The sequence below is a fragment of the Agelaius tricolor genome, unplaced genomic scaffold, assembly GCF_023055355.1.
Source record: "Agelaius tricolor isolate 1412-34295 unplaced genomic scaffold, bAgeTri1.0.p SCAF_4, whole genome shotgun sequence".
Classification (NCBI taxonomy): domain Eukaryota; kingdom Metazoa; phylum Chordata; class Aves; order Passeriformes; family Icteridae; genus Agelaius; species Agelaius tricolor.
Window position 1 is genome coordinate 14,030,432 of NW_027269264.1, and position 27,065 is coordinate 14,057,496.

The following is a 27,065-nucleotide window of genomic DNA, read 5'->3' on the forward strand; positions in this document are numbered from 1 at the left end:
TCCTTTCTTCTCTTTCCCCCTCTTTAATTAATTTCTCTCTTTCTCTGTCCCCTTTCACCTTACCCCTCTGTGCAAAACCCACTGCCATGTGTTCATAGAGGAGATAAGGTCCTAACTTATACCAATTTCCATGCCAAGTATGTAATTTACTAATAAAACTTCGTAAGTGTTCGTGGATCCTCTGACTTTTGTCATTCCTTTTGACCATGGGCACCTACAAATCTTGAGTACTCCCTTCCCCTCAAGGGTGGGACGCCACACTTACAACTTTAATGCATGGAAGTGGAAAAAGGGGAAATAAAACAATATTGCATCCAGATAGTCAATAAAATAAAATAATTCAAGAGAATCTCTTTAACAGTAATTTATTATCATTAAAAGTAACAATAAGTAGTTTTAAATTCTTTTGTCTTAAAAATCTAGTGTAACATACTGCTACAGTTCTATGAAACTTACGGCAAAATTGTATCCCCAAACCACACTGCTGTGCCTGATCCTCACAGACATCAATAGTGTGGCACACAAATAGCACAGAAATGGATCGCTCTATACAGCGATGATCATTAGGCCTCAAGATGCTACAAGTTATTTTGTAAGAGCTATTAAGTATAATTTTTGTTTTCCTCTCTGTTAATATTGCTAGAACAATCAAATATTTCACATAGCTTTTGGTGCCCATGTGGTCTTTCAAGAACTGTGTTTTATCCCCATACATCTTCATGCTATAGTTTTCCTTTTTAAAATTTCCCCTTCTTAGTGACACGCCTCCCCCACCTCAGGAGACAAAACCACAGCAATGCTTGCAGTCACTCTGCACACAGCATCACCTGTTTCCTTCCTTCACATTCTGAAGCCAGTGTTCAGCCCTAACCCTTACCTTTCACACTGCTGCCCGAACAACTTGGCAGCACACAGTTCAGGAATACTACATGGTCATATTTTAATCTCCAGCTTCTTGGGAGTTCTTAGGTTAAGCTTAAGCTAAGCACCCAAGACAGCTAACTTATAGCTATTTCAGATTTGTGGAAAGGAGCAGTGGCCAGACATTGCAGGACAGATGCATCTTTGCATTACACAAAAAGGCCTGAACAAGTCATAATACTGTTTATCATTGGCTTGCAGGACCAAAAAAGAATAGCCACAGGCAAGCATGCATATCACTGAAAAGAACAGTTATAATTCTATCAAGCATTTAATGTGCTGAATTTAAGACTACAACGTTACTCAATACTCAAAAGTAAGCAGAAGCCTCTGAGTGAAACCCTTCTGGCTATCTTTTTCTTCTTTTACTGAAGAAAAAGAACATGGGGAAACTTCATATAGTCTTTCAGATGTGGTTTGTGTATGATTTCAGATACACAGGATCCCCTTAGATGGGATCGGAAATTTCCACATGAACTTCACAGTAGCGCATGGAATTGGGAAATTCAAAGACAACCAATCAGTAAGCAGCTTCATGTGCATCTATATCCACTCTGGATTTAGAGAGTCATGGGAAAATTATAATCATAGGGTAAAAGTATGGATGAAGCAGTAGGTCAACAAATTCCATGAAGAAACTCTAATTACAAGAGCAGTTCACACTCTTCTCAAAGCAGACCTACAACTTAAACTCCAGGAGAAAAGAGGGTGTTAAATTTACTCAATCAATAAAGAATTTTTGGGGTTTGTTTTCAGCTAGATTTCTTGAGAAAGAAAACCCCAAAACTAAAAACAACACTTATAGTAAAACTGTGAAATCCTGTCTTATGTAATATCCTAAACTACTGTCTTGCTTTGTAAATGCACCTAACAGCTTATGAATTTCTCACCCTTACTCAATAACAACTTAAAGAGCTTTAACTGAGGTAGCCACTAAAACTAAAACATCACCATACATTAGCAATGCCAACAAATGGTGAAAAGCTCAACCAAGATGCTCAAGAAAAGTCAGCTAGCATTGCTTCCAAAAATGTAATTTTCTTTCTTGCTCTTTTATTCCAAATCTTACTTTCCTTCCCTTTTCACTTCTTGCCCATCTCTAACAAACAGCAACAAAGAAAAATTTAGCTTTCCAGTTCATTTGTAAAATGTCCTTGGATTTCCAAAACTAAATTTACAAATGAAGATTTGGTGAATTTAGTTTTAAATTAATGTCATTTAGAACACTGACACTGAAGGACAATCTGTACCCTCAATGACTGACACCTGAGGTTTCAGCTCTATCATCCTCCTGCACATGCTTAAGTTCTAGAAGCTGTAGAAAGACACCTGCAAGGGGAAAACACAGAAGCAGTGAAAAGGTCCCTTTCGTTTTAAGTCTCAGCTATATATGTAAACACACAAAGAATCACCTATTAATTCACTGTCTTTCAAGTACTCAGGAAGTTAAATTGCAATTATCAGTCCTCTAGCTAAAAAGTACAATGATCTGTCATATCCTGGATCTTTATAGTCACAATCTTTGCTCAAAATGAAAGCATTTTCAAATTACTTGAACAGCTATGGTAGCCTATGCTCAAATGCAACATAAAAAAAAAATTAGCTTTAAGGATAATTAATACCCTGGTATTTTTGAAAACACTTTCAATATTTTTTTATGGTCCTTTATCACTATTTTTCAAGGTAATTCAGAACCTCTTCTATCAACGTCCAAATCAAACAACCAACCAAACAAGAAAACTCCAACTGAAAATCACCCCAATATCTATGTTGTTTAGTACATGTATATTGCAGAATGTACATTTGGGTAAACATCTATACTGTACACATACAAGTACATGTACTGTAAACATCCAGTTCTGACTTCTTTTTTTCAACCACTATTTGGAATTTGAGTGTCCTCTCTAATTGGCAGAATATTTTAATGCATATATGGAAATGCAAAGTTGCATTTCAGCCATATTGCATTGACCCAGAGCAGCACAAAACCTCTGCTTCTAAGATATATACTTGCCAAATGAAAAAGTCTGAAAAGAAAAACCATGCTCTTGCTTAAAAAATAGAGCACTAATGAGTGTGATGTGCATAATACTGGTTTCTCAGTGTAGAGCAGATACTATGTATATATTCCCAAATATAAAAATAAAATGGTACAAATTGCATGCAACTGTACATAGTGCAGTTCAAGCAATACCAAGGAATTATCCTTATTCTTCTGAAGCATGTGGACAACAGCAAACTGCAAGGTGATAATTGTAATGCGGTCCTTGGGTTTCTTCTTCCACAGAGACAAAAAAAAGCAATTTTTAATTTCAAAAAAATCTAGTCCACAACAGGGAGACATCAAACAATTTAACCATGATAACTGTACTGTTATCTGAATTTAATCAGAATTTCTGATTTTTCTTATACATCTAGATAATGCAAAGGGCTTATTGTTTGAAGTACTTTGCTAGAACTCCTTTTTTACAAACCACAACACACCAAAGAAAGTGTTTCCTGCTTTCATTACACACAGTTGTTCATCAGGTGGAAGTAGATTAAGGTGGTTTATTACAGCATTATAAAACTAACCTCTTCCTTATGAAGCATATGTAATGCACAAATTAAAGATTCCAGTTAAGCATCACCATATACTAACCCTTTATGTTTGTATAACATAACCAGCTAAGAAATTGTTAAAATTGTTAAAACTGAAATCATACACAGGCACCTTGCTATATCATACTTACATTATAGTTTTCTTTTTAAAACATTCCACAACTGACTTGGCTTTTAGGTCACTTTTGTCCATTTCATCTATTTAGACGCTGTGTTACCACTTCTCTGTACATGATAGAGATATATATCAGCAGCAGAAAAATGACAAAGAAATCATCCAAGAACCCCAGAATTCCAAACAGAGCTTCAGGAAGAAAATCCAGAGGTGAAGCCAGGTACAGCAAGGCTCCAATCAAGCAGAGGAATATCCTGATGCGAAACATCCAGAAGAGGCCCCCTACAGAAAACATCTCCCTGAAAGCATGTCGCAATAAAGTGGGGAGATCCATAATTCTTTCCATAATCTATAAAGAAAAAATTTAAAAGTTAGTATTTTGCTTTAGCAACTCATCCATGCTAAACTGAAGTTTCTACTACTACATTATATCTTTGATTCTGTTAGTTTATAGGAATTAAAACAAAATCTGGGAAGAGTTAATGAGTTTAGTTTTACCAGGCAGAAAGGCATTAGAATATATATGTTTTCAAGAAACAGTTAAACTTTGTTATTCTACAATGAAAAACATATACTTAATATATATCACGAGAAAATATACTGGCATCTATTATGAAGGAAAATCAATGACTAATAGAGGAAAACAAATGACTGGGAAAGTAAGAAACAGCAAACAGGTTAACTGGAGTAAAATATTGATCAGAATGCAAGACAAACCAGGATTGTGAGAGAAAACCTAATGGGTAAAGTAGAATAGGTTACAGTTTTTCAGAAACACAATACCCCCTCTCCTGGTGTATAACCAGTGATTCACACAAGTTTCCAAAGGATGGATGAAGCTTCAAAGTAAACTAAAGAACCTTTAAATGAATCCATTCCTGCCTCCTTTCCATTTTGCTACTATGAATCTGCCAGCTTAGCAAGAGACTGCTCAAAAGAAAATATTCAGGTTTTTGTTGTGACGAGCAGGGAGGGGTGAACTTTAAAACTTTTTTTATACTGGCTCCCTTCTATGGTACACAGTTTCTACATAGAGCTGTTAAACTCCATACAGAATGACTTAGTGCCATAGCTGAAAAAGGTTTTGAGAAAGAAATTTTGTACGTGGTAACACTGTGTATAAATCAAAGACAATTTATCTAGTCCAATTAGGGCTTTAGTGCAGATTTCTGGCATGACCTCAGACAGGTTACTGGGGACTAGACACAGCTCGCAGAGAGGTCTAATGGAGCCTGAAAGGCAGTTTCAACCTCTTCTGGACAAAACCCATACATTTTGTGGTTTAGAAAAATACTCCTCCCTCTTTTGTCTCTTTGTACTGTACATTTTTCTTTTAATGTCTTTTTGCTATATCCAAATCCCATTACAAATGAAGACAAGGAGGGAGGTTACTAGTATGCATGTGTGTGCATTTCACCTTGCAAAACAGGACATGCACACAGGAGATGGGCTCACAAGGCTGACTTTCTAACATTTGTAGAACTTTGACCACCCCTCTTAGCTATTTACAGAAGAAAAATTCTTTTTCTTCTTTACTCAGAAAGGAGAAAAAAGACTGTAATATAAACTAGGGGAAAAAAAAATCAAGACAACGTACAGCTGTCTGAGGAGAAAGGCACAGAGCAGAACTTCATATTCTTCTTTATAATCAGTGTAAAAAGACCAATGAAGTCAATATTCTTCCTTGCACGTCATTTATTTCATTAAGTATTTTTACTGACTAATTATTGATCCTTTCAAAATAATGACTCATATCTAAAAACAAACTTAACACATGAACACTTGAGAAAACTCAAGACTTAGTAGATTCTCACTTACAAGAAAAAAGTAAGTTTGCCTACATTTTCATAAATGACAAATAAATAATTTTGGGTTTGGCCTAACCATTTCAATATGAATTTCCTAAAGAAAAGTTGCCTAGGCCCTAAGCATTGGGAAGAGAAAATCCATATCCCAGGGAAAGGAAAAAAAAGAAGGGGGGAAAAAACATAAAAATTGCTCTCAAACTCTCCTGACACCATTGACTTCCACCTAAATTTACCCAAAACTTACCGATCTGGGCTGTCCTGAAAATCTTCGATTGTAATCATTAACATCTTGAAACACTTGGGCTGCACCCTGCTGATCTTCACCAAAGAGTGGTAAGAATAGTGTTACCTAGGCACAGCAGGGAGATTATGCTACACATGCAAATGTAAAACAGTCATCTTTAGTTAACTATATAAACTAAAAAACCTTTGGTTTAGTTGAATAGTTAATAGGAGAATAACCTGAAAATTACTAGCATGGGTACTGCTATTAAATTTTAACTAATTAATTCCTTACAGCTCCTTACAGAATATTAATTTTTAAAGAGATTTTTAAAAAAAGCACAAAATAACCTTCCTCTTAAGAGAGGCTTCCTAAACACCTAAATGCTTTTTGTTTCATAAGTGGGACAAATGATTTGGAGAAAAAAACTAATTTACCAAATTAATCTAATTTTCTTTTCTAAATTGAAAATAGAATAAAGCAATCAATGAGGCCTTTCTTTTCCTATTTTTAGGATTGCCTTGCATAACAACAAACATGCAGCAAAACTCATAGTTTTGCATATGGATCTTCATACCGAGATGAATTAAGAAAAAGATATTAACCTTCAACTATTTTGTATGGACTTTGAGAACTTTGCTCTGTTCTCGGGTTAACTTTCATGCAAACATAGAGAAATAAGATACATGTGAGTATGACCTTACGTACGTTATCTTTCTGCATAGGAGTTGCTGAGACTTCTATTTGGAAGCAATGTACAGGTAAAAAATGCAGATTATCATGGGAAACAGGGAAGGCATAGTACTTTAAATTATTATAGTCTTCAGAAGCTTCCTCTGTAACTGGCAACTAAATATAAATCTGTGTGGCAGTCACATTCAGAAACGAGAGCATAAGAAGATCTACATTCAACTTCTGGTCCTGCCACAAACCTGTTGTATGACTCATGTTCATGTATGCATCTTTCCCTTCACCATTTATAAATCAGGGTTAGAATGAATACATAACCATGCAAACTGTGCCACCTAATATACCTGTTACTCAGAGAAACATAAATGAAAACATATATAAGGAAAGACAATAAAGAAAATCACTTATTTTCCCCTTTTCCACACCTTCCCCACCTATTATTTGTGTCTTTTTCTTCACTGGCTACACTCTAAACCTACTCATTCTTCTTCCAGTCATATCTATTTTTTCTTCCTTCAACTGTCTTCTTACAGTCATTTGTCCTGCTGATACACACAATCAAAATAGGATACAATGGAGGGACAAGGACATGAGTTACATAATTCATCAGAAGTTACTAGCTCTGTAGTTTGTGCACTGTTAAAATAAAGATGTACTTTTGTTAAAACATACACTATCAGACTCAGAGATCCTAAGCCTTAATGAGTTGCAGGAACATATTTCAAACTGACAATGTAAGTAAGTTGCGTAGGAAGTAAGTTAGTGCTTTCTCTACAAAGATTAAATTAATAATACATACAAGTTAAAAATAAGACCAAAATAAGAAATTGACATGGATAGGTCTTTTGGTAGGGACAGAGGGAAGAGAGAGCGTATTTCTCAGGAACCAGTAGTGTGCAGCCAAGCCTTTCAGATGCAAATTCTGGTAAAAGAAGTTAATAACATCTTCAACAGAAAGCATGAAAGGATCATAGTTTAAATCTCACAATTTTCTGTTTTCATATAGTCTTTACAGAAAAATAGCTGAGTTATCAACTATTGCAGAACAATCTGAATTTTTGGAGCCACTTGTCAAAGCAAGAAGTTCAGAAAAACTGAATGTCCACCATTCCTGTCTCACATATCCCTCTGTACTTTTTCAGTTTCTCAGACTTCTTTATCTGCCAGCCTCGCTATTGCAGCTCACATGTAAGTGCCTTTTGGCAGGCTATTCTAGACAGCCAAACTGACAGGTCGTTGATGATTTAAAATATTACCGTCTGTCTGCAGATCGGACAGCGGATGGCACCCAGCCATGAGCCGTACCTCCAGTAGGCAATAATGCAGGAACCTGGTGGAGGTAAGGTACACACACATTTAAACTCCTCAGATGAGAAATGCATCGCCTGAAATAATACATTTCACGGCAAAGGAAACAACAAAAAGTGTATATAAGCAGTTAGGTTAAATCTACAGTTTCTGATGTAATTTTGTGTACAGCATTCACTGAAGATACCAAGAACTAACGTCTTCAAATTCAATGCTATTAATGAGAAAACTCCTGAATAGGTTCAACTGAATCAATAATTTTAAGGCATTATTTCCGGGAAACACAACAAATTTTTATTCATTAAGTGAAGAAGCAAATAATAAAAATTGTTGCCAGTTTAAAATGTAGAAGTCACAAAAATGTCAAGAGATGTAAAATTTATCCTAAAAACTTGGCTTTATCATCATCAGTTTCAACAGATGAAGACAAATATAAAAATGTAAGTATTTTATCTGTTTTCCAAACTTGCTTGTTTTTCATTTAAACAACTGGGCATGGTATATGCTATATACCAAAAAAAAAAAAGAGATGGAAAAATTCTACTGGGAAAATGAAGGAGAAGAAGCAAAATGCTACATAGGGTGTCAGTATATAAATATAGCCTCAAAAAACCACAAAACCAAACACTTTAATCAATTTTGCACTTACTTATAATTCTGCAGAACTTCCAAGAAAAAATATTTTGTGAAATAAAGAATATTTTATTCTTTCTAAAACAGTTTTTAAAAAAATGGTACATTCCCAAATGTTCTTCAACATCTTGAGTTTTTTTACTAAACTGGAAACAAATGATACTCTTTGACATTTTAAAATTAAACAGTTTCATTCCTGATAGCATAGAAAACAATGCAGCACACTCTTAAAGTAACTGTTTATTCCTAAATGTATTTTCTCAACTATTTATAAAAAATTATTTATTTTGCAGATGCAATGATAAACAGTTAAAAGCAAACAAAGTTTTGAATTAGGATGCCTGAGCTAGTGCCAAAAGTTTGTATTTCTGTTCTGTTTTTAACTTTGGTGCTAGGAGCTTTCCTTGCTTACCACAGAAGAGATGTCCACAGTTTGTTTCTATAGGAAACGTAGCCTGTTGCAAACAGACTGGACACGACATATCTGTATAGAAGCGATGCCGATCACCAGCAGAAGCATCCTGCTGGAACAGCAGGAAAACACAAAGTGTTGGAGATACTATATTATATAAGTCTACTGAGTTCTAAAAAATAATAAATTGGTGTTCATTCACTATAAGTTAAACTGTCAAACACAGAACTATGTGAAATGAGAAATATATTTAAATGTAAAAACTAAACATAGTTAAATGTATTGATTCAATAAGCACATTCTTGTGACAGGACCATTATTTTCCCTTCATCTGTTAAGTAAGTGTGTGCTTCAAACCAGTTAAAGACCACAAAGAAAGAACCTCCTTGGTCCTTCACAATGAGTCAGGTTAGACATGCTAGAGCATGAATAACAACTTGGATCTATATTGTTACTTCATTATCCTGAGTGGTTCTGTCCAGAGCCAGGTAACCAAACTGCGTTGCTTACCAGTTGCAGCATTTAGTGTTTCCAAGCCCACACACAGATATCAACTTGTGTATGTCACTGTCATGAAACTGTTTTTCTCCCCATTTTGCCGTATTTGTCTTCCACATAAATATGCACAGTCGTTATTTCGAGAAATATAATGATAAAAGACTTTTCAATATTCTCCAAAAGTATGGCATAGACTCTACCAGTTTAACTCAGTTTAACTAGATGCAGTCATAGAATCATTGAATGGTCTGAGCTGGAAGGGCCTTTAAAGATGACTAAGTTCCAACTGTCCAGCCATAGGTAGGGATACCTTCCACTAAGACCAGGCTGCTCAGAGCCCCATCCAACCCTGCCTGGAACATTTCCAGGGATGGGGCATTCGTAACTTCTCTGGGCAGCCTGTCTCCAGTGCTTCACAGAAAAGAATTTCTTCCTTGCATCCCATCTCAACCTAGCTTCTTTCAGTTTAAAACCACTACTCTCTGTCCTGTGACTAAAGGCTTTGCTAAAAAGTTCCTCTCTGTCTCTCTGTGCCTGGCTTCTGATGCTGTGCCATTGTTCTGCTACACGCTGCTTATCAGTCTAAACATCTACCCCTGTCCTCTCTCAGCAAACTGTACTCCAGATTTCCTTTCCTTTACCCTACAGTTCCCAGGAACATTCCAGGAAGCACACAGCATAATCTAACATACTCCACCTTGTGGCAAAAACTTATTTGAAAAAAGAACCAGCCAAAATTTAGTTTTAATTACTTGATGCATCCATTAAAAAGGGTACATTATCTCATTACTTGATGGACTTTAAGGATGCCTCTGTACAGTAAGTAAGCTCCCATAACTTTCAAGATCATCTTCTTCCATAACCTCAGAGAAGCCTGCAGTACCCCACATCAGAGAGCTGAATGATGCCAACACTTGGTACAGCACCTGATCAGTTTGAAGCTGCTGACGAAGAGCTCGCACTAGCTCTTGATTTTCTGGATGTATGTTCTGATGTTCATTTCTGTGAAAGGAAATACAAGCAATAAAAAGCCCTGTGATCCAACATTGAAAAATAACTCACTGAAACAAATATGAAACCTGAACAAAGGGCAAAAAAAAAATTATTTCCTGCTATAAAGGATTTTAAAGGAAGTACACAAATAATTAAGGAAACAGGAATTTATTCTGGATCCTAAAGTTACTTTGGACACTTAAAGCTGTACAGCGGCAGGATTTTTCAGAGACTCCACAACCAATCATTAAATCATGTTAAAATTAATTTTAATCTGAGAAAAAATTAAGCCTTGAACCTAAAAAAAATGAAGTTGCTTGAAAGCTTTTTGACTAAAGACACGTTTTTGTCTCCATTGCTAGTTTCTTATTTGTTGGTCTACTCAAGAAATTGCTCAATAAATTACTAGTTTTTCACTCATTGCCCAAGTCACAGAGTTGGAACCTCCTAATTACTTCAATTTTATCTGCTACATGACATTTGCATAAGAAAGAGTAGACAAACTTGCATTGCGAATATTGAATTTATGTAACTATCAGCAGACTGGATATGAAAAGAAACCACTCTTTTAAAGTCACTCTTTTTTAAAAAAAGAAAGATTCTACAGGCAGGCAAACTACAGGTTAGATACACCAAGAGGAATCATTGGGAAGGGCCACAATGAAGAAAGAAGGGTGGATATATTTCAAATTTGAAATTCAAAAGCATAATGGGACAGATTTGAAATTAAAAATGTGCTGACAGCAATCAGAGGTGTTGAGTTACAATAAATATGAGTCAATAGCATATGAATTTTTATGCTTTATTAATTCATATGGATTTGAATGATGATACATTCTGCTCAGTACTCTTGAGGTCTCAGCTGGATTCTGTTCACCATTTTGGGCTAAATGCATAGAAACACATGGAGAAGTTGGAGAAAGTTCAGAAGATAATAGGAACTACGGCCCACAATTTTTATACATTAGAGAAAGACTTAAGAAATGTCAGTTTATATAGAAGACCGTTCATGAAGTGAAAAGGGGACAGGAAAAGTCTTTCAGTCTAAAAATATGAGCAATTATTTCCCACAGTTATCTAAGGCTTGTGGAAACACATTTCTAACTACATAATGTATAAAATCAGACAAGATTACCTCAGGCTACTTTGGTCTATCCCTGACTAAAAGTTAAATCAAAAAAACAGGTTGCAATACTTCCAGGGATATTGAGGTAAGCTGATCATCTGTCAGAGATGAGGGCTGGACTGGCTGAACTTTCAGGATATTTTCTGGTTGCAGTTATATTATAAAATTTCCTCAATGGCTCTAGAAGCTTCTGCAATATTTTCCTTCAGTTAATGTGGGCAATCATAATATTGCATTATTGCTCAAATGTTTATTGCGTTATTGCTAAAATGTTTAAAATTTTGTCTGCCTCATTCTTTTTTCAAAGAAAAATAGACAAGTCCCATATTTTTCATGCTAATATTTACATGACCATCTGTAAAAAGAAAATTTATTTAATACTAATATGGGTGACATATGAAAGTTGGATGATAGAATGCCTGTATTAAAACCCTTCTTAAGCACCTTTGGTCTCCATGAATCAGATTTTGTGGATGTTGTCTGCTATACATGTTATATGTATAGAAGTATTTTTCTGTTTAGATGCTACAAAATAAATGTATTTCACATCTTCAGTTTTCCAGAATGTCTGATATATATTGAAGTCCAATTTGATTCACACACAAGCGCAAGGCATGAATTGTAAGACAGTTTATTCTGATTTCTCCATAAACAACTAAATTAGCAGTAGCAAATTTGCTACTGCAAGTGTTCATTTATATGACCTTACCCTGGTATAACATACTATGCCGAAATCATGAGAGCATTTGTAGAGCTGCAGGGGTACAGCATGTACAGTCACTTATGCATAAGACAGTGATGTAGCTGAAAACCATGCGATGTTCAGGAAGGGACAGGCAGAGCTCAAGGCATATCAAATTTATAACTTCTGTCATGCAATTAGTGTGAGAAGATAACTGAATAAATAAAAACCAATATGGTGCCATGTCATTAGAGGCATTATCAAACACAAGCCAGAAAGAAATAAAGTTAGATGCAAAGGCCTTTTATTTCCCTATTTCTGACTGCTAGCACGCCAAAACTTGAGGGAAAAGGTCCCATGATGTGGAAAGATTGTATTATGTACCACAGAGGGCCCCACCAAACTATTATTGGAAGGAAGAAGACTCATTCAGTGTGCAGTCTCACACAAGGAAATAGAGGGATAGTACTTAAGGGGACTGGTGCATCACTGTGCAGTGATGGACACTGTTAATTTCCAAGGACTAAGGACCTCACTTCTGCTGAAAATAGTACTTGATCCTATAATCAAACCATATGATGGATAGAAAAATTAGATTAAAAAATCTAAACATGTAGACCCATAAATATGGAACAGTTAAGTCATCTAGGACAAATCCCTTGTAGGGAATTAAAGGATCAGGCTTCCTTTAATTTGCTGAATACACTGAATTTTCACAATCTCATTTGTAATGTGACAACCTACTCACCAGTTTAAAAGATGATGGAAAAAATCTGGCTTCATTTTATCAAAATTTATAACTCAAAAACATACAGGCTTCACAAAAGTATCATATAGTGCCTGAACTACACAGCTGCAACTTGTTAAAAATGTTAATTATGGCTTGTAAGTTTCTCCGCCAGAAGCATGAATGAAGCCTTGATGTGATGCTTCATTTTCTTTCACCTGGAAACAAGTACAACAATTATATCCCTTAACAGTTCTCTCCATATTCTGCTTCTGCCCCCTAAAATCTACTGCAACACATACTCCTTGCTGCTCATTTCCATTTTGATTCAGCTCCTGCAGCTACTCATCACCTTGTAAGCTTCCTTCCTGTATACTTACCCATGACCTGTTCCTACCCAACTTAAGTATTTCAGTTCTGTTGATACAGAAGCATGAAAGGCAAAGAAAAAAACTGGGGTAATGAACACCATATAAGCAACACAAAGACCACTGTACTGTCTAAGGTAACTAGAGAAGAAAAAGAAAATACTCTTTTTCTTTCTCACTTCCTCCTCTCTGCTAAATAAATTAAAAGTACTATGCAGATGTTGAGGGCAACAATACAAAGAAGATAGATGAAGAGTGCTGCTGAATACAGACAATTTCAAAAGGTACCAGAAGGCAGAGCAGGGAGCTAAGAGGATACTGGTAAGACTTTCAGTTGTCAGTCATAGAATCACAGGCACAGAATATGCTGAGTTGGAAGGGACCCCTCAGGATCACTTAGCTCAACTCCTGGTCCTACATGGACATCTCAAGACACATATGCACAAGAGTATTGCCCAAACACATCTTCAACTCTATCAGGCTGGTGCTGTGACTTCCCTGGGGAGCTGCTCAAACTTCTGGGTGAAAAACTTTTTTCTGGTATCTTAACCTAAATCTCCTCTGATTCAGCTTCACGTGTTTCCTCAAGTCCTGTCACTGGCCACAAATCATACAATACAGATCTCCAAAGTCTGGAAGCTTTGTGTTTTCAGTTTGTTTGCCCCTCCAGAAAATAAACCATCAAGGCATGTAACAGGATTCACAGTCAAACTTTTTACCTACCTCATTACTCTGCAGAGGCAGTCGATAATTAGCCTTATCTGCCTCCCTGAGTAACTCTTCATAATTGATGCATCATCTCCCTGAACTTAATTCTGACTGAACTCCTGCTACTCTTGTCAACTGCTGACCCTTGTTCCACTCACTTTTTTTTTAATATTTCTTACTTGCCTTTCTAGAGTTCAAAAATAAAGTGTTAACTTTTAAACTAAACACTTAAAATTCAAGTCACAAATGCCAAAAATGTCAGTATGAAGGATAGAGAAATCATAACAGAGCAGATAAAAAAGAGGCATTATTAAAGCAATCTGAGTAACTGAAACAGCTTTGGGAAAAAAAAAAAGGCAAGGTGAAGTGAATGCCTTTCTTAGATTCTTTTGTGATATCCTGATCCTTAACAGTAGCACTGCCTTGCAGTCCAACCAAGTTTTTCTACCTATAGCTTATTTAGTAGCTTGCTCTCAAGTAACCCGACCTTAGCAATATTTCTCATGTGGACATTTCTTCTTCAAGTTCCATGATGCCACTGTGTCACTAAAACTGAGTTCCCTTGGTTTTGAAAACTGTTCTCGGTTCAGAGGTTTACACACATCAATAAGATAAAATAAAATAATATAAAATAAAATAAAATAAAATAAGCCAATCTGAAGCTCATTTTCCCAAAACACATAGGCTAAGATGTTTGTTAGGATGCAAAGAAAAACTCTGAAATAAAAATAAGCTTTGATGACTTCATCATTAAAGTTACTGAATTCTGAACTTAACATTTTCCTGTATGGAATGCACATTGCAGTCCACTGTTGCACAGCATACTCATTTGAAAAAAAAAATCAATTTATTTGGATTTGGGTTGTTGTTTGTTTGCTTTCTTGGAAGGAGACTTCAGCTAGAACATACATTGGAGGAATATATCCAATTTTAATCTTGGAGTCGTTGACAAATCTGTACTTTTTAACCAAACACAACACAGCTGCCATACAGACTGTGAATTTAACCATTTTCCGTCTTAATGAACGATGAACACTACTAAGCTTGATTATCTGAAGATATGGAAGCGTTAAACTCCACTTTTGATTTTAGGTGTACCAAGCAATTAGTTAAACATAGTAAGCAATCAAACAACCCCTTCCTTACTGTCACAAAATCACAGTTTTTATGTACCAATGCACGCAATTGTGAAGAAAGTTAGGATTTTTATAAAAAATGAATAATTCCTCTCAACACATTCTCACCTTAAAAGCGTATATACCAGAGCAGCAATGAAAGTGAAACTGAGCACAACTGCCACCAGTACCTGGTCACTTACTCCTTCTATAACTGAATCATTATCTAGCTTCAAACTCTGAACTTCTGCTTGGTGACTGGCCATCACAGCTCTAAAATGCAAAAAAAATAGATATATATACATATATTAAAATGTATGTGTCATGTCTTGTTATGTGCACAGACATTTTAAACACAGTTACAAACAATATGTAAACAGAATAGTCATTGTTTGGAGAAAAGAGTGGTACAAAAAGAAGGAATATATCCATTTTTAACGAACACTGAGTTTGCTGTAGAGGTCTTATGCAGTAGCAAACAAATCTTAAATGTGTTATGTGTTATGATTTAAACATTAAAAAAAATAGTCAGATAGTTTACCTTGAAATCTTTATAAGATAAATTGCATAGGAGTAGGTCATTACTGAACTGGCCATATTCTAAGGACTGTCTATTGAAAGAAAGTTTAAAAGACTGCATTATCAAGAATTTTAGTTATTACACACTACATCATTCCTGGTAGGCTAAGCCAACACAGAAACTTAACTTTCACCACTTACATGAATGAAGAAACAAGGACATTTTGGTTTTAGTGTTAAATGCTCATTGCGATACACAGGAATCACCCAATACATTTTAAACTTCATTTCCGTTTTCTGTGCATTACCAGCCTTTAGCTGGAAACACGGGGAAAACTTGAAAGAAAAATAGTATTATCCTTAGTTAGACTCACTTGTTTTATATTTGTTTCACATTTGTAGCCATCAGTGACTAAGGTTAACATTTTTAACCCACAGCACTAACCTACAGCTGGAGACGTGAAATAAAATAGTTTCCAACCCACTGCTGAATCATTGCTGTTGCAATCAGGAAGTGAAATGAACTATGGCTATGAATATTACAAAATCAGAACAGTGAAGCTAACTCTGTCAAATGACATGAGAAGTCATATTGAAGCTCTGTCCATGCATTTCTATTTTCCATGAAGCTGTCATAAAATCCCAGTATTGGTTTCTGAAGGCATCAAGACTGGTATCTTTTTCTGTTTCCTAGTCCAGCTTGCAAGCTTTCATCAGTGTTTCACTACACTCCACAGCTCATGTGTCATTTTTAATTTAAACCTCGCTGTCTAGAAAATATTACCAAACACCCTCTGGCCCTGAATTAATTGCAAAACTGAAATGGAGTACAAGTCATCAGGATTTAAGTGGATACCTGTAATACCCTGACAAAATTTCAGCATGTCAGTCTATTGCTAATAAAAAAGCGTATTTTTCGCTAAGACAGCTACTCTCACCCTCCACATTTTTTCTAGTATAAGCAGTAGAGCTTTTTTCAAGCTTCCTAACATTTGTGGCAGCGGCCTTCTGTAGCAGGAATACAAGAGAAGTTGATACATTCTCAGAGTATTGTTAAGAAGTGTAAGTGGTATAAGTAAGTATGTAAGAGCAGAGCAAACTTCTGGAGAACAAGGGGAGATTTCATTAATTGTTGTATTTTTGGGCTTTCCCTGTGAAAGCTAAAATGGAATAATGAAGTATATATGAAGTGAAACAATAAACTAAGTTATCCTAAGTGTGCCAATCTGAACTGAGACTATTATTTCTGTAAGTATAGTCAATTTTTTGCTAATTACAGCTTTCAACAAGCAACTGTGTCACAGTATTTGGAAAGAGTAACTTCTTTCAAAGGTGGAACACCAGTGAGTCATAGAAAGGCATGTTTAAAGTAGGTCAGTGTTTACACACGTTTCATATATACTAACAAATGAAAGACCAGATCTTTGTGGAAAGGTCTTACATAGGAACATGGGGCTACACAAGGAGTTAGAGCATTTCTCTGCATAGCTAGTTACACAATTACATTCCTATAGCTAAAGCCATGAGGTTAAGATGTTGTGAAATTTTTCTGAGCAGTGGTTCCCTGGTGCTGAGGATCTGGACTGGCAGGTGTGCTGTGATGCCTCCCTAACCTAACATTACCTGCCTATATACTTAAGTTCTTTGCATATCCTGTCCTGAAGAAGCTTGTATTTCTTACACTGCATCATTCTGAGACAGCCATTTTCCACAACTGTGCATGCTAATATCTTCCATTTCTATGTTTTTCCTCCTTAAGTATCATTATCAGTTGACTAATTTTTTACTCTGTTCCACTGTTTTTTTCTGGGTTGACCACTCAGAACAAAATCAGACATAAATGCCAAGGAACTGGTATAATTACTCCCTTGCTCCACATCAGTTCTGTTAGAATACACTAATATGCCAATGACAACTACATCCCATTAAGTACTACCCATCGTTTTGGGTTTGGGTTTTTTTTCAGAAATGCCTATTGTGCCAGAGACATACAGATGATTTAACTGTACCTTTGGAAGGCAAGCACTTCTATTAACACCTGAACTTCCTCTGTCACTGCTTGCTTGATGCACTTTGAAAACAACACCAAGATTATCAATATCACACCAATTTAAATCAGTTTCCCTCAACAGCCTTCAAGACATCTACTCCAGCTCTTCCCTTTCTGTATGTTCCTTGCAACAACACTCCAAATTCTTATCTGCCTACCATCAATAGCATTCACTGCATCTGCTTGCCTTAATTTCTGCTCACTCATATTTCTTGAAATACCAAACTAAGGTGCCAAAGTTAGCATCAGAACATGAAAACGAAATACACAGATCCTCACTTTCTCTTCCTTCTTGCACATAATGCCAGTTACTTATATCTACTTCAGCCCTTCATTTTGAAACATATGACTTTCCCAATAACGTTTTGAAATAAGCATAGTGTACAAGAAAAATTATTGCACAGTTTTTCTCTCTGCATAAACACCCTGAGACACTTTGTCTTTACTTATGTATCAATACTGCAAAGACTATATAGAGGGGGAGTGGAATCTGCCTCAGTCTCATTCCCAGCTGCTTCTATCACTAAATTCTAGAGAAGACAAATTATCAATGCTTAATGCCCATGTTGTTCATATTTTAATTTACTTGCTGTTTCTGGACAGCCAACAAGTGCTCTGTATATTTTTCTTATTACTTCCAACACTTTCTCTCAATAAGATCATTGCACAGGAGAGCTGACAAGACTTGGGTAGACTAGGCACTACAAAACAGAGGGTATCACTTCAAAAGAACCAATACATACTTTCTCTGAATTCATGCCTCAGTAGAGACAGTAACAATCTCCTCCTCGTCCTGTCTCTAAGATAGCATGTTAAAAAAGCAATGTCTACAAAGAAAATGTTAAAATACACTAATAGAAAAAAGGAGGAAGGAATTTTGTGATTTCAAGGCTATCTTGAATGTTTTCAAACAAAATACCCAGAACTGGAGGCTTGCAGTTCATGTTTCTTCAAGTGCAACTACAGCAGCCAAAGAGTGATCTGCAGTGGTTTGAATAAAAATAGCTTCTAAGAAATCTCGCCTCACAGTGCTTGTGTTCAGCAATTGCTGCTCTTTCAGCTGGTGCAACTAAGAAGCAAGCTATAGGACATTTAAATAATGTAATGAAGACTCAGTCTTTGGAGACAGCCAGCCTTGATAAAGACCAAGTGTGTGTCAGAGAAACCTTCCAGAACCAGATTTTATTACATATATCTAACCACTCCTAAAATAGTCACTGTTAATAATTTGACGCAATTCAAGAGTGAGTTAGTATGGCTCATACTAAATTCCATCCATTGATTCATTACATTTTTCCAGTTATGAAAAAATGACAGCATTTCATCAACCTTTTCCTCATATAATTATTTTCAGATCTGGGTTCTACATCACAGGCATTTCAGATATTAAATTATTTTAAAGGTTTTCTTTCTTTCTTTGCTGTAGGTTACCTTGTTTCTTTCTAAAATTGCAAAGAAGGTTTGAATTATTTTCATTGCTCTGTTTCTATTCTTTAATACAATAAATTAATTCCTGTCTACGCTAGCTATGAGAAAAGTACCAACTGTGTAAGATTACTTCAGTGGAAAAAAGGCAGTAATTGAAAATATATTAAATTCGGAGAAATGATTTCTGGTTATACTTATGACTTTTTCTCTTTTTAGCCATTTCATAAAGATAGCTTCCTCAAATGCAAGCATAACTCCAGCCTATGAGAGGATGAAAACCAAGCAACATCTAATAATACTCACATCAAAACTTGAATTTGTACAACCAACTTCAGAATTTTAAAAATATCAATCGCAAACTTAAAAACTGACAAAAATGCTGGGCCTTTTTCCTAAAAGTTGTTCCTTTTCAAAAACAACACCAAAGTGTTGTTCAAAAACAACGCCAAAGTCCAAATCTTAAATTCCAGGTTTATTTATTCTTCAGACTACTGGCACTTGCTTCAAGTAAAACAACACAGAAAAGGGGGACAAAGACAAGGAGTTACGCCTCCATCCATTTGGGCTAGCTAAGTTACAGCTTGACATTGCATCCCAGTAGACTGGGAACCGGTTCATTTCCATGAGAGCTCTTGATGGCTAGAGAGTATAAACAACCTCAGAGTAAATTGTCCACAAAAGGTTTTGCAATAGAAAGGAATGCAATTTACTGTTTGTAAAATCATAAAGTTTTATTTGTAAACCTGTCAGTAATTAATCATCTGTACAGAAAATCACCTTGTTTATTACAAGTTTTTCTCAGAGTGATCACTGACAGAAGGTAACACTAATTTTTTTTTTTTTACATTTTAAGAGTCTACAGACCTTTTTAAAGTTACATTTTCCCCTCTGTGGTTATGTATGAACAATGCATGCAGATTTAAGCAAAAAAAAAAAAGAGAACTATAATGAGCAATACTGCAAGTACAATGGCTTTTATTCTTGGAAATTCATACAGAACACATTGAAATGTGAGGGAATAAAGATATATGCTAGTGGGGATGTATTATTTCTTAATTTTTCAGATCTGAAAAGTATTATTAGGACTTTCAATGTTCAACATAAAGCACTGCTATAACAATACCCTATGCCATGACTCATAAAAACAATCCAGTCTTTACCATGATATGTTAAACAGCTGTCAGCTATCCAAAGTCAGAACTTTTCCCATAGTTTTCTGAAGTATTTTAACTTTTTTGAGTTTATCAGGGAAGTGCCATATGATAATATACTCTTAAAACCACAGAGATTTTTAGGACACACTACCAAAGGAATGTGCAAGCACAGTGAAAAAGAAATAAGAGGCTCTCTTGATGTCTGAGAAGTAAAAAATGAGGTAACACACAAGCAATACTGATGTGAGACACAAGTTATTAACCTTACTGTATTGACTTTGTGAGCATGGTACAATTTGCTCCACATCTGAAAGGTAATTTGGATAACAATGTGTCCTTTATGGGATGGGCTGGGAGTGAACTGGATGAGAAAAATGGAGTTTTGGATTTTCATTTATTTCAGTTTTATTTTGAGTGTTTTTCTCTTGATGCAGTACAGCCACCATTGGTTCTTCAAAAAACTATAAGTTAATTATAAAGTGATGGTGGGCCAGGGTGCAAGCCAGAACCTGCAATTCCTTTTGCCAGTTGCCTTTTATTAGCAAAAGCATAGCTCCCACCCTTTGAAAAAGCTGCTTAATTTGTAGAGGTTGTGTTTTCCAGGATAAGCTAATTCATCTCCAACTAGTCAAATATCACAAATCACACTTTCTTAAGAATAAAAAGGCTTTAACCCCTCAAAATTTTCTTCTGTGTAAGAGAAACAAACAAAAAATTGGTTTCATTTGTATAAAAAAGTTTCTAATAAGATTGGCCTGTTTCAGACAATATAAACCAACTTTTAAGAATTTAAGCATATTAAAATAGAGCGTGCTTATTCTGTAATCTAATCCCTGAACATATATTAGCTTATGTTGAAATATCTATAGGGATAAATTTAGCACATTTTATTTAAGAGAAAAGCAGGCAAAAATTCCCAAAATAAAGACAAACTCTTAAATGTAGGGCAAAAACTGAGACCTGTCTCATCAGAAGCTATCTAATTACTTCCTGCTCCAGTGTAGTACCAGGTCATGGTCCCTCTCTGTCATTGACAATGGGACTTTGGGAATGGACTTGACTCAGTGAACTGAATCCTATAGTTATTTGTGTATATCTTTATCCAGTTATCTGGGCATATCTTTAAGAGTCCAAAGATATGCCCAGACTGCATTCAGAAGCAATTAACAACAGCAGGCATGAACTACACATCATGAACAGTGGAAGTGTTGAAGACTCTCTGAGTTTACTAGCCTAAATCCTGTATCAGCCAAATCCTGAGGTGATAGATTTTTATCCAGGTTCCTTAGTGTACTAAAGTCAGGTTTTGAAGAAGCAGTGTAGACAAATATAACTTTATAGAACAGAAATAATGGAAATGATTGATGGTATACTTAGAAAAAGTGTTTCTTGAGGAAAGAGGATTTATTAGTGTTTCATTTTTGTGAGCACAGTCTTACTTGAATAAAGCACCAACAACAATCTCTAGTACTAAGTATCCCCCTGCACTGTAAGTATCCCCTCCCACTGCACAGTGGGAGAAAATCCAAAGGGCACATTTACTAACAGAAATTTTAAAAAAAATCTATAATATAGCAACATATAAATTGATGAGATATCTATTCTGTGACAAGGTTGTCAAAACTGACTTGAGATTATCCTCTTAGAATTTCATGCAGTCTGCTAATGCATCATTATTATGAGTTTGCATCAACTTTGGGTTTACAAATAAGTTCAGCTGGTACAAGAAATACAGCCAAACTCAGCTGTATAATATTCAGTTATATGCTTACCATGAACCACCTTTGCTTTCAGGACTGTGCTGACTACATTCAAGTGTATGCATAACCTTTGCAAAAGAGAATGGAAAAGGTCTGAACAGTCTTGCTAAGAGAGAGGAGAGGGCAATTTCAGTAGGCAAACAATGATTTTGTTGAGTATACGTTACGAACTGACCAACTGAGGCACTTGCCTGATAAAGCAGGTTTCTGCAGGGTCTGAGGTCAGCAGTCTCTGAGGCACATTTTTTCCTAAAGAGAAAAAAAAAACAAAAGAAGAAGAAAGAAAGTAGATATTCTACTTTTGCTGATGGAATCATGTTTTGCAAATTAAAAGTAATGCAGCTGCAAACTACAGGCTGTGAGGGAAAATAATCCAAAATTAATATACCATTCTACTGGGAAAACAAAATATCTCAAATAATTTTTATCCTGAGTCGAAAACCACATGGATGACTTGAAGCAAGAAGACATGCAATGCCCTGTTTAGCATTACTATTCTGAATATCTGCCTGGGTGATGTATGGCTTGTGTAAAACAATCCCTAACAAAGTTTTCCACCACTTTGTAAGGCAAAACCATACTGAAAGGTACAGAGTTCTAAACAAACCAGAGGGTGGAACTGAATTAATATGCAGATAGGAGCATGAGAAAGAGCCCGCGTATGCCTTCAGCTTGGATACCTCACTTTCCTGGTCAGGTAGGAAGAAAAAGAAAATATTCTCACTTCATTATAATAATGTTTACTGGAATATGGTAGTACTTCAGCTAAGCATGAGGAGGTTTCAGATCGCTCTTAGGAAAGGTGCCCAGTAATACCTTGTTGTAGAAAGCGCTACCTCCATACACAACCTCATATCTAAAACAGATAGCAAGGCAAAAAAGCAATACAGTATTTGTTTGCGCCAACAAAATACAAGCTACACCTCGTGGCAATGGGCAAAGCAGAGTGGGAAATGAGACACAGAGGAAGATATGATAGACAACCTTAAACCATGCAATGTACCTGTGAAAGCTGTCAAAAGTACCAAACATGTTACTTAAAGCACACATTAAAACTTGGAATGGAAAGTTGGTAGTTGTGCAGTTTTCTAAAACTTTAAATTCATCCTGAAACTGAAAGTTACCTTTAAATGAAGACAAATTTTATTTATAACTTATAGAGCAGATTGAGATCAATAAGAAAGTACTTTCCTGGGAAAACTTGAAAATTTTCATAGCTCCTACAATACTCTACAGTTCAAAAGAAGCTCACATAAAGGGAGCATTTAGTTTTTCTCCATGTTACTAATTCATTAAATGGAAAAAGTGTGAGAAAAGAGGGAAAATAGTGGCAGTTTCCACATCTGTGACCCTTCTTGTTTATACAACCCTCCACCGTTATCAGAGCTTTGTGCCTGCTCCTCCATGTCATTGCATGCCAGGCTCATTGTTAACTGATAGGGAACTGCAGAACTTATCACGATGCCACACACTCTCATTGCAAACTTCAAATAGTCCAAAATCCAACACACACTACTGTGTGAGAGAAAAAGAGATGCTTGAACTCCTCAGGTGACCCATTTGCAGCATGATGGAGAGCTCCACTGGCTGGGGCACAGCAAGGATGCAGGGCCACCCTGGCCACAGACAGACTCCTTGTTTTTGAGATAAAAAATTAATTAAATAATCACCTGAAGAATCACACAGAACCAACTAGGCTGGAAAAACCACTGAGATCATCAAGTCCAATCTAAGACTGAACACCTCCCTGTTAACCACACCATGACACCAAGTGTCATGTCCAATCTTTTCTTGAACACCCATTGAGATGGCGACTCCACCACCTCCCTAGGCAGCCCATTTCAATATCTAATTATCCTTCTTCCTAGTCACCACTTGCTACTAGTTCTAAGCAAGTAACTCATAGAATTGTAGAATGTTAAGAGATTGGAAAGAACCTGAAAGAACATCCAGTCCCAACATCCCCATGCCACAGACAGGGACACCTCTCACTAGACCAGGTTGCTCAAGTCTTATCCAAACTGGTTTTGAACAGGGCCAGGGGTGGGGCATCCACAACCTCCTTGGACAACTTGTTCCAGTATCTCAACACCCCTGACAGTAAAAAATTCCTTCCTGCTACCTAGCCTAAATTTCCCTTCTTTAAGTTTAAACCCATTACTCCTTGTCACTACAGTTCCTAACAAAGAGTCTCTCTCTGACTTCCCTGCAGACCCCCTTTAGATACTGGTAGGTTGCCTGTTCATTAAATTCACTACAGCAGAGCTCTGTTGAAAGGAAGCTAACGTCGTTGTCTTGTCCAAAAACAGATGAGAACGTCGTCAAGGCTGCTCCATACACAAGCCAAGCCACACGAGATACTAAGACTATGATATGTTTGTGACTGCAGGGTCATTTCCCACTCCAAAAGGAGGAAAACTTTGTAGGGGCTGCTCCACCCAGAAGCCAAGCCACATTCCACACCAACATGGATAACGCCTGTGGTATACCATCCTCACAAACCCAAGCTGCCAGCCCCGCCGGACACTCTCCTGAGCAGCTCCTCCGCGGCAAGACACACACACACACACACACACACACACACACACGGAGCCGGGGGAAGCACTGCACACGCCTCCTACCCGAGGGCCCGGCGGCGTACGAGGTGCCTCGGCGGGCATGCAACGGAGGGACTCGCGTCTCCCTGACCCTCCCCAGTCCCCCCTGGCCGGCTGTGAGGGATGGACAGCCCAGCCCGGTGCGCTGCGGCCCCGCCCGTGCCCCCGCGGTACCTCAGCCACCGCTCGCTGCTGGCCTCGCGGCCCCGCCCCGTCCCCCCGACGCCGCCGGGTCGCGCCGCGTCCCCCGCCCCGCCCCGCCCCGCGGCCGCCGGGCGCAGGCGCACGCGGCCGGTCCGTCAGGGCGCGGTGACGTGTCGGCGCCACCGCCCGGCCCGGGACGGGGCGGGGCGGGACCGGCGGTACCGACCCGGCCGCGGCCCCGCAGTCCCGCCATGTTCAACGTGGAGAGCCTGGAGCGCGCCGAGCTCGGCGAGAGCCTGCTCACCTGGGTGAGTGAGCGCTGCCCGCCCGCACCGAGTTGGGTCGCGCCTCAGGGCCGCGGCGCCGGGCGCCTCCCGCCCCGCCGCGGCTCCGCTCCGGTGATGGAGGCCCCGCGGCCCGCACCCCGGCCGGGCCGCGTCGGGTCGGCGGAGCCCCGGCGGCCCGGCCTTGCTTTGTTTATGTCTTATCTTGGCGCATCGGGGGTGCCTGGGCAGGGCCGTGGTCCGCCTCAACGCTGCCCCTGCAGCGGGGGAACAAAGGCCCGGAGGGCCGGCGCGGGAGCGCCCCCAGGTGCGCCCGGGCTGGGCTGGCGAGCTGCAGGCCGGGGCTCGGGTCCCTCCTATGCCGTTGTATGTCAGTACTCCGCTGTTCGTACCTGCCCGTCTCCCTCTGACCAGCAAGGCCGCCTTTCTGACCGGAAACTTGCATTTCCGCCTGTTTATTTTTCTCTGATTTTTAAGCAGTGGTTAAGTCTCGAGAGACAGAATTCATCGATGAGGTCGAGGATTTTACAGTATCAGCCTCAGAGGTGATATATTTATTCCTGGAGGTGTTCAAGGCCAGGTTGGATGGGGCTCTGAGTAACCTGATCTAGCTGAAGGTGTCCCTGCTCATGGCAGGGGCATTGGAACCACATGAGTTTCAAGGTTCTTTTCCAGGCCAAACCCTTCTATGGTTCTATGATCTTATGATAAAAATTACTCTATACTACTTTAATGTTGGTAGTTTTTCCCATAAATGTCTTTAGGTTATGCTGTCACTCAAAGAGCAGCCAAAATATGGTGGACATTAAACCTGGCTTTGCAGCTACCTGTAGTCTGAGCAATGACCATAACACAGACGTGGAATTTAACTTTCTGTAGCAGCTGAGTAATTGGTCAGTTGTTTGAAACCTCAGGATTTTGGTTTGAGGCTGGTTTGGATTTTTTCCCTTCTATAATCAAAATTGCCAAATAAATACCTAGAATATGAAACTCTGCAATACAACTGATTGTTAACTAGAAACAGAAATTTTCAGATTATTTTTCTATGAGAAGCCAGAGCTGACTGAAGCTCTGATGGTGATGAGTAAGTTCCTGGGGAATAACAGGTTAGATTTCTCAATGAAAGTCGGAAAGGATGAGCAAGGGAAATAGTTTATTGTTAGAGGTGAGCACATGGCCTGGAAAGTATAGAAGGTGACAATTTTGGGGAAGAGGTTTTCAGAGAAGTGCTTCACCTAGGTCTGCAATAAGTCACTGAGTTTCACTTTCCTTCATATTCCTGCCAGCTTTTCCATATTTGTTATGGAGAATTGTTGGCCACTTATTTTGCTTTGGGCTTTCCATGCTTTCTCTTTCAGGTGTGGGGAATAAAAAGTCCCAATATGAGGAAGTTGACACATGTTAATACTGGCAAAGAAAAGTTGAGTGAGAGGCTCAGTCTTTATAATCTGCAGTCCTGAAGCTGTACGTACCCCGTGCAGCCTGGTCCTGTCTGTAGAAATGGTCCACACAGGTGCCTTTATACTTCTCAAATACTGAACTAACGAGGAGACTACCTGCATCTCTTTTGGCTATCAGAAATAAATCATCTTAAACAGCATTTGAATGGATCAGCTTTATTCTGAGATGAATGTATGAAGTTATGGATTATTTTACAGTTTCGTCATTTATGTGGGAATGTGGCTTTGAAACAGACTCAGTAATAAAAAAATGAAGAAAGGTGACTTGACTTTATTCCAGCATACATGAAACTTGCAGAAGAGGCAGTGAAGTTTTTTGTTCCTCAGTGAAACTGACTGTGTATAAAGAAGATGCTTTTTTTGTTTGGCTTTCTCTCAAGTCCCCTAATGATTCTTGAGAAACCGTTCATTTAGATAGGAGGGTAGAGCTGTCTTAATAACAGTGTATGCACATCTGGGAAGGCCAGTCATTTCCCATTATGCCAGAGAAGCTGGTTGCTCTTTAGAACTGGTTTAGCCTCCCAGGTTGCTTGCTTAATTCATACAGAAGTACTTAAACTGGTTTGTCTGTGTTTTGAATAGATAAGGATTTCTGCAAGTCTGAGAAGCTGTTTGGCCTAAAATGAATGTTTGCTCAGTTGGATATAGGGTGAGAACAAAGTGTTCCTCCCTCTACCAACTCATGATTTTAATTAAGGAGCATATCACTTAGGCTTTTTATCCTACATGCCTGTGATTTCT

The 27,065-nt window shown here is 37.8% G+C and overlaps 2 protein-coding genes across 17 annotated transcripts in view; one reads left to right on the forward strand and one right to left on the reverse strand.

Annotated features, from left to right (window-relative positions):
* Positions 1 to 349: 349 nt before the first annotated feature.
* RNF170 (ring finger protein 170) lies at positions 350 to 25,098 on the reverse strand. Of its 13 annotated transcripts, none has more exons than XM_071424673.1 (8): positions 24,885 to 25,098; positions 22,031 to 22,088; positions 15,058 to 15,201; positions 10,136 to 10,211; positions 8,712 to 8,823; positions 7,615 to 7,688; positions 5,690 to 5,794; positions 350 to 3,986 (listed from the first exon to the last, which is right to left on the reverse strand). In XM_071424673.1, the coding sequence occupies exons 3-8, from the start codon at positions 15,192 to 15,194 to the stop codon at positions 3,717 to 3,719; spliced, it is 774 nt and encodes a 257-aa protein (XP_071280774.1). In that variant the 5' UTR covers positions 15,195 to 15,201; positions 22,031 to 22,088; positions 24,885 to 25,098; the 3' UTR covers positions 350 to 3,716. The 13 variants fall into 13 exon arrangements, with proteins under 13 accessions (XP_071280774.1, XP_071280775.1, XP_071280778.1 ...); XM_071424674.1 differs by lacking the exon at positions 24,885 to 25,098 and adding an exon at positions 24,611 to 24,683 and having other exon boundaries at positions 8,712 to 8,820; positions 15,120 to 15,201; XM_071424677.1 differs by lacking the exon at positions 24,885 to 25,098 and adding an exon at positions 24,611 to 24,683 and having other exon boundaries at positions 15,120 to 15,201.
* HOOK3 (hook microtubule tethering protein 3) overlaps positions 24,711 to 27,065 on the forward strand; it is an 85,934-nt gene continuing 83,579 nt past the window's right edge. For 3 of the 4 annotated variants that reach the window (XM_071424663.1, XM_071424666.1, XM_071424665.1), the window contains exon 1: positions 24,711 to 24,888. In XM_071424663.1, coding sequence (XP_071280764.1) covers positions 24,832 to 24,888 — 57 coding nt within the window. In that variant the 5' untranslated portion in view covers positions 24,711 to 24,831. The remainder of the gene's footprint in view (positions 24,889 to 27,065) is intronic. The other variant, XM_071424664.1, reaches the window with a different exon arrangement.

Bases quoted from the DNA above. Each gene is read 5' to 3' on its own strand.
- RNF170 (XM_071424673.1), bottom strand. From the start codon at position 15,194: ATGGCCAGTCACCAAGCAGAAGTTCAGAGTTTGAAGCTAGATAATGAT. The intron at 5,795-7,614 runs GTAATATTTTAA...TGCTGTGCCTAG, and splicing joins GTCCGATCTGCAGACAGACG to GTAACACTATTCTTACCACT. The intron at 3,987-5,689 runs GTAAGTTTTGGG...TTTTCTTTATAG, and splicing joins TTTCAGGACAGCCCAGATCG to ATTATGGAAAGAATTATGGA.